The sequence below is a fragment of the Piliocolobus tephrosceles genome, chromosome 21 (genome assembly GCF_002776525.5).
Source record: "Piliocolobus tephrosceles isolate RC106 chromosome 21, ASM277652v3, whole genome shotgun sequence".
In the NCBI taxonomy this organism is placed as follows: Eukaryota; Metazoa; Chordata; class Mammalia; order Primates; family Cercopithecidae; genus Piliocolobus; species Piliocolobus tephrosceles.
The window spans coordinates 95,667-102,890 of NC_045454.1; the positions used below are offsets into that span (position 1 = coordinate 95,667).

Sequence of the window (7,224 nt, forward strand, 5' to 3'; positions counted from 1 at the left end):
TTTCAGTTTCTGTGGCTCCACCGAGGAAAGAGGGCAGGAGGCAAGGTGTACAGAAGGAATAGCTCCTAGCACTGAACATCAGAATTTTCCACGATTTTGGAAACGTTCTATATCCACATCCAGTACAGCAGTACTCCTGGGTCCTGGCCACAGGGGGCTACTGGGCACTTGGAATATGGCCATTGTTCCTGAAGAACTGATTTTTTGGTTTGTTTGTTTGAGATGGAGTCTCGCTCTGTCGCCCAGGCTGGAGTGCAGTGGCGCGATCTTGGCTCACTGCAACCTCCGCCTCCCGGGTTCATACCATTCTCCTGCCTCAGCCTCCTGAGTAGCTGGGACCACAGGCTCCCACCACCATGCCAAGTTGATTTTTTGTATTTTAGTAGAGACAGGGTTTCACCGTGTTGGCCAGGCTGGTCTCAAACTCCTGACCTCAGGTGATCCACCCTCCTTGGCCTTCCAAAGTGCTGGGATTACAGGCATGAACCACTGCACCTGGCCTGAATTTTTTATTTGATTTAATTTTAACTTATTAGAACAGAAAGAGCTCCATGGCTGTAAAGAACCCCATGCAGCCATCATATTGGACAGCACAGGCGCTGGACTATTCCTTGAAGACCTTTTATTTTATTATTATTTTTTTTTTTGAGGCAGAGTCTCGCTCTGTTGCCCAGGCTGGAGTGCAGTGGCACAATCTCTGCTCACCACAACCTCTGCCTCCTGGGTTCAAGTGATTCTCCTGCCTCAGCCTCCTGAGTAGCTGGGTCTATAGGTGCGCACCACCATGCCCAGCTTATTTTTGTATTTTTAGTAGAGACGGGGTTTCACTATGTTGGCCAGGCTGGTCTCGAACTCCTGATCTTGTGATTTGCCCTCCTTGGCCTCCCAAAGTGCTAGGATTAGCGCGAGCCACCGCGTCCAGCCTTATTTCTTGTTTTTAGTGGCATGGTCTTGCTCTGTCGCCCAGGCTGGGCTGCAGTGGTATGATCATGGCTTATTGCAGCCTTGAACTCCTGAGCTCAACTGTTCCTCCTGCTACAGCCCCCTAAGTAGCTGGAACCACAGCCATGCACCATCACGCCTGGCTAATTTTTAAATTTTTTTTGTAGGGGTCTCGCTCTATTGCCCAGGCTGTTCTCAAACTCCTGGGCTCAAGCAATCCTTCTGCCTTGACCTCCCAAAGTGCTGGGATTGTGCCCAGCGTCCTTGAAGTTTTGCTCAGAAGAGCAAACTTCCCGGGAAGTAGCTGCAGGGGAACTAGGGACTTCAAGGATGGAGCTGAAATGGGTGAACAGACAAAGTGGGTAAACTGAGGCATGCCAGGGCCCTGGAGGTAGACTCAGGAAGGAAGAGGACACTTTATCACTTTATTGCAGTTCTCACTGTGCCAGGACCTGGCCTAAGCATGTTTGGTTCATCCCATGTGCAGATCAGTTAGCTGTTCTTTTAGTGTTTTTACGGCTTTGCCAAATCCTTGTAGCATCTCCGCTATCCCTTCTGTAAAATTGCTCTTAAATCTGCTCACTAGGTTTGTGTAAATACGGGTCTCCCCTGATATCTGAACTCCTTCTGGAATCTGGAACAAAATAATTGAGATACATTTTTCTCTTTCTTCTCTTCCTTTCCTTTCCTTTCTTCTTTTCTTCTTTCTTTTCTTTCCTCTTTCCCTCCCTCCCTCCCTTCCTTCCTTTCCTTCCTCTCTGACTCTCTCCCTCCTTCCCTCCTTTCTTTCCTTATTTTATTTTATTTTTTTTTGAGATGGAGTTTCGCTCTTGTCGCCCAGGCTGTAGGGCAATGCTGTGATGGCTCACTGCAGCTTCTGCCTCCTGGGTTCAACCGATTCTCCTGCCTCAGCCTTCTGAGTAGCTGGGATTACAGGCACCCACCACCGTGCCCAGCTAATTTTTGTATTTTTTTTTTTAGTAGAGATGGTGTTTCACCATGTTGGCCAGTCTAGTCTTGAACTCCTGACCTCAGGTGATCCACCCACCTCAGCCTCCCAAAGTGCTGGGATTACAGGCATGAGCCACTGTGCCCGGCCTCTTTCTTGCTTGCTTGCTTTTTTCTTTTCTTTTTTTTTTTTTTTTTTTGAGACAGGGTCTCACTCTGTTGCCCAGATTGGAGTGCAGTGGTGTGGTCACAGCTCTCTGCCTCACTGCAGCCTTGATCTCCCAGGCTGAAGTGATCCTCCTGCCTCAGCCTCCTAAGCACGTACTGTCACAGCTGGCTAATTTTTTTTTTTTTTTTTTTTTTTTAGAGATAGGGTGGTCTCACTATATTACACAGCTGGTCTCGAACTCCTGGGTTCAGGCGATCCTCTGGCCTCAGCCTCCCAAAGTACTAGGATTACAGGCATGAGCCATAGCACCCGACCCTACATTTTCAAATGAAATTCTCATTCTCCAAACCTGTTACTTACTCTGGTACCAATCACCTTCAGATAGCAAGAGAGAATTGTGCATTTTTTTAGGTGGGGGAAAGTTTTATATGTGATCACCATAAATGGAAAACCTGTTCCATTTGGCACAGAGAGGAATAAACAAGCCACGCGGAAGCCAAATACAATGAAAAGCAAACAAAGGTGTTTCCCTACTTGCTGGGTGGCTGTTGCCAGCTCCACTTTTTGAGCCCGAGGCCTGCTTTTCTCGTTCAGAAGAGTAGCAAAGGGTTAGGCATTCAAAAATATTCCAGCACCCAGCTGAGCCTCTCTCCTTGACAGTCGTCAGGAGAACTGAAAAAGGAATGACTTTCTCACTGCGTTATTCAAGGTTATTTTAAGCTCCGTGTGAAGTTCGTGTCGCGTTGCCTCTGGCTGGGACTGGTATGCGAGCCTCATTTCAGGAAACACTGCGTTCTTTCCCTGGCTCCTCATAGCTCCGTGGAGTAGGCTGCGCTATTATTGTCTTTTCATTAGAGGAGGAAATTTAGGCTCAGAGAGGTGAAGCCGCTCGCCCAAAGTCACACAGCCGCGTCAGCCCCTAGCACGTGGGCTGTCCCTAAGTTACCCTCTGGATGTTCTTTCTCATGGTGAACATCTTGTGTTTGGATGGGGGCACAGCGAGGATACACCCAGTGGCCCTCTGCCTTTGCACTTGAGGCTCCGCAGATGTCGGTGACCCACCTCTTCCTGCTCAGGCTTTCTGGACTCACTGGCTTCCTTCCCATGGGGAAGGGGGACTGTCCTCGGCTCCAGTCTCTCCCTGAGGCGATCAGAGCCAGGGCCAGGGGCAGCGTGGACTCTGACTGCCTCTGCGGGTGCGGGGTCAGTGTCAACAGCCCCTCTACAGAAGCATGAACACACCGACCGGATGCTGGGGTCGGGGGGCAGCCCTGGGTTCACGCTCCGCCCTCGCACCTCCAGAGGGACCTTGTGCCAGTGTGGGCGCCCCCGGACCGCCCACCCTGCAGTGGCCATGGAGGATGCCTTCGGGGCAGCCGTGGTGACCGTGTGGGACAGCGATGCACACACCACGGAGAAGCCCACTGACGCCTACGGAGAGCTGGACTTCATGGGGGCCGGCCGCAAGCACAGCAATGTGAGGCAGGCCTGTGCGGGCAGGGCCTGGGCACCAGGGGGCTGCATGCTCAGGGCTCCACAGTGGAGCCGGGACGCCCGTGCTGAACGCTGGCCCCCTCCGCCCATCCTTGTCTTTGCTCTGTGTGTTCCCTCCGCCCCACCTGTCTTCTCTCTGAGGTGGTCTCCTTCTCTCTGTGTCTCTGTGTCGCTGTCTCCCTCTGTCTCTGTGTCCCTCTCTTTGGATCTCTATCCCCCTCTCTCTCTGGGTCTCTGTCCTCCTCTGTCTCTGGTTTATCTGTGTGTGTGTGTGTGTGTGTCTCTGTCCCCCTCTCTCTGGATCTCTGTCTCCCTCTGTCTCTGGGTCTCTGTCCCTTTCTCTCTTGAGTCTCTGTCTCTCTCTCTTTCTGGGTCTCTGTCCCCCTCATCTGGGTTTCTGTCTCCATCTCTCTGGGTCTCTGTCCCCCTCTCTCTGGGTCTCTGTCTCCCTCTGTCTCTGGGTCTCTGTCCCTCTCTCTCGGGTCTCTATCCCTGTCTTTCTGGGTCTCTGTCCTGTCTCTCTGGGTTTCTGTCCCCGTTTCTCCGGGTCTCTGTCCCATCTCTCCGGGTCTCTGTCCACATCTCTCTGGGTCTCTGTCTCTTTCTCTCTGGGTCTCTGTCCCCATCTCTCTGGGTCTCTGTCCCCCTCCCTGTGTCCCCTGCTTCCATGTGTCCACAGTTCCTCCGGCTCTCTGACCGAACGGATCCAGCTACAGTTTATAGTCTGGTCACACGCACGTGGGGCTTCCGTGCCCCGAACCTGGTGGTGTCAGTGCTGGGGGGGTCGGGGGGCCCCGTCCTCCAGACCTGGCTGCAGGACCTGCTGCGTCGTGGGCTGGTGCGGGCTGCCCAGAGCACAGGTGACCGAGGGTGGGTGGGGGCTGTCTCCCGGGCCTTGGCCTCTCCCGCCACCCAGTCTCTGTGTGTGTGTCTCTGTCTTACTCTTGGTTTTTCTCCCTCTGCCTCTGCGTGTTCCTCGGCGTCTGCGTAGGAGCCTGGATTGTCACTGGGGGTCTGCACACGGGCATCGGCCGGCATGTTGGTGTGGCTGTGCGGGACCATCAGACGGCCAGCACTGGGGGCACCAAGGTGGTAGCCATGGGCGTGGCCCCCTGGGGTGTGGTCCAGAATAGAGACACCCTCACCAACCCCAAGGTACAACCCAGGGACTTGGAAAAAAGGGAATGGAGGCCTGGGTTCCTGAAGTCTGAGGAAGGAGGGGCAGGGGATCTGGATTCCTGGGTCTGAGGGAGGAGGAGGGGTCCGGACCCCTGGGTCTGAGGGAGGAGGGGCTGGGTGTCCAGACTCCTGGGTCTGAGGGAGGAGGAGGGGCCCCGACTCCTAGGTCTGAGGGAGGAGGAGGGGCCCGGACTCCTGGGTCTGAGGGAGGAGGAGGGGCTTGTGTCTGTCCGGGCCCTAATGAGGAGACGCCCTGGTCTGGCCATTTTTCCCCTAGGGCTCGTTCCCTGCGAGGTACCGGTGGCACGGCGACCCGGAGGACGGGGTCCAGTTTCCCCTGGACTACAACTACTCGGCCTTCTTCCTGGTGGACGACGGCACGCACTGCCGCCTGGGGGGCGAGAGCCGCTTCCGCTTGCGCCTGGAGTCCTACATCTCACAGCAGAAGACGGGCGTGGGAGGTGAGTGGCTTCTTGAACCCATGACCCACAACCCATGACCCCAGTGCTCAAGATCCCAGTAGTTTGGTCTGGCCGAAATTTGGGAAATTACCTATGGTTAAGTGTCTTTCCCCATCATTATTCATGTTATTAAAAACCTCTGAGGCCAGGCGCGGTGGCTCACGCCTGTAATCCCAGCACTTTGGGAGGCTGAGGCAGGTGGATCACGAGGTCAGGAGATCGAGACCATCCTGGCTAACACAGTGAAACCCCATCTCTACTAAAAATACAAAAAACTAGCCGGGCGTAGTGGCGGGCGCCTGTAGTCCCAGCTACTCGGGAGGCTGAGGCAGGAGAATGGCGTGAACCCGGGAGGCGGAGTTTGCAGTGAGCCGAGATCCAGCCAGTGCACGCCAGCCTGAGGACAGAGCAAGACTCCATCTCAAAAAAAAATTTAATTAAAAACAAACAAACAAATAAACAAAAAAAAACAAAAAAACCTCTGTCTGGGAGTGAGGTAGCTCACATCAGTAATCCCAACAATTTGGGAGGCCGAGGCAGAAGGATTGCTTGAGGCCAGGAATTCAAGACCAGCCTGGGTAACAGAGAAAGACCTTGTCTCTACCAAATAATAATAATAAAGAATAAAAAATTTAAAAAAATTAGCCAGTTGTGGTGTCATGTGCCTGTAAGCCCAGCTACTTGGGAGGCTAAGGCGAGAGAACTGCTTGAACCCGGGAGGTAGAGGTTGCAGTGAACCAAGATCAAGCCACTACAATCCAGCCTGGGCAACAGAGCAAGACTCCATCTCAAATGAACAAACAAACAAACAAACAGACTTTATTTTGAAATCTCTCATGCATACAGAAAAGTGCATGAAGGGGACAGCTTGATGCATTTTTTTATCTTGAGACGGAGTCTTGCTCTGTTGCCCAGGCTGGAGTGTAGTGGCGCGATCTTGGCTCACTGCAGCCTCTGCCTCCTGGGTTCAAGCAATTCGCCTGCCTCAGCCTCCCGAGTAGCCAGGATTACAGATGCCCGCTACCACACCAGGTAATTTTTGTATTTTTAGTAGAGATGGGATTTCACCATGTTGGTCAGGCTGGTCTCAAACTCCTGACTTGAGGTGATCTGCCCACCTTGGCATCCCAAAGTCCTGTGATTACAGGCATGAGCCATCGCACCCGGCCTACACATTTTTCATGACCATCCTTTTAGGTTTAAACTTCTCTATCTTGCTGCTTCTCCTAATTGCTGCCTGATCTTCCTTAGTAAGGATGTACCCTTTCCTTTTTCTTTGAGACTGGGCCTCACTGTCACCCAGGCTGTGTGCAATGGCACAATCATGGCTCACTGTAATCTCAACCTCCCCAGGCTCAGGTGATCCTCCCACCTCAGCCTCTTGAGTAACCGGGACAACAGGCACATGCCATCACAGTACGCTAATTTTTGTATTCTTTGTAGAGGTGAGGTCTCTCTATGTAACCCAGGCCAGTCTTGAACTCCTAGGCTAAAGTGGTCCACCAGCCTTGGCCTCCTAAAGTACTGAGATTGCAGGCATGAGCCACCGTGCCTGTCCCCATCTGTTATTTAAAAATTTCCCCAATCTAAGGCCAGATGCAGTGGCTCACGCCTGTAATCCCAGCACTTTGGGAGACTGAGGCAGGCAGATCACTTGAGGTCAGGGGTTCGAGACCAGCCTGGCCAACATGGTGAAACCCCATCTCTACTAAAAATACAAACAATTAACCAGGCATGGTGCTGCGCGTCTGTTATCCCAGCTACTTGGGAAGGTGAGGCAGGAGAATCACTTGAACCTGGGAGGCGGAGGTTACAGTGAGCGGAGATCATGCCACTGCACTCCAGCCTGGGCGACAGAGCGAGACTTCCTCTAAAAAAACAAAAAAAGGCCAGGCGCGGTGGCTCAAGCCTGTAATCCCAGCACTTTGGGTGGCCGAGACGGGCAGATCACGAGGTCAGGAGATCGAGACCATCCTGGCTAACACGGTGAAACCCTGTCTCTACTAAAAAAAAAATACAAAAAACTAGCCT

General features: G+C 52.9%; 1 protein-coding gene across 1 annotated transcript in view; it reads left to right on the forward strand.

Moving 5' to 3' along the window:
- The window catches only part of LOC111519901 (transient receptor potential cation channel subfamily M member 4), a 53,899-nt gene that overhangs the window by 4,655 nt on the left and 42,020 nt on the right, over positions 1-7,224 (forward strand). The window contains exons 3-6 of the mRNA XM_026453101.1: positions 3,362-3,536; positions 4,233-4,413; positions 4,545-4,708; positions 5,010-5,193. Coding sequence (XP_026308886.1) covers positions 3,362-3,536; positions 4,233-4,413; positions 4,545-4,708; positions 5,010-5,193 — 704 coding nt within the window. The remainder of the gene's footprint in view (positions 1-3,361; positions 3,537-4,232; positions 4,414-4,544; positions 4,709-5,009; positions 5,194-7,224) is intronic.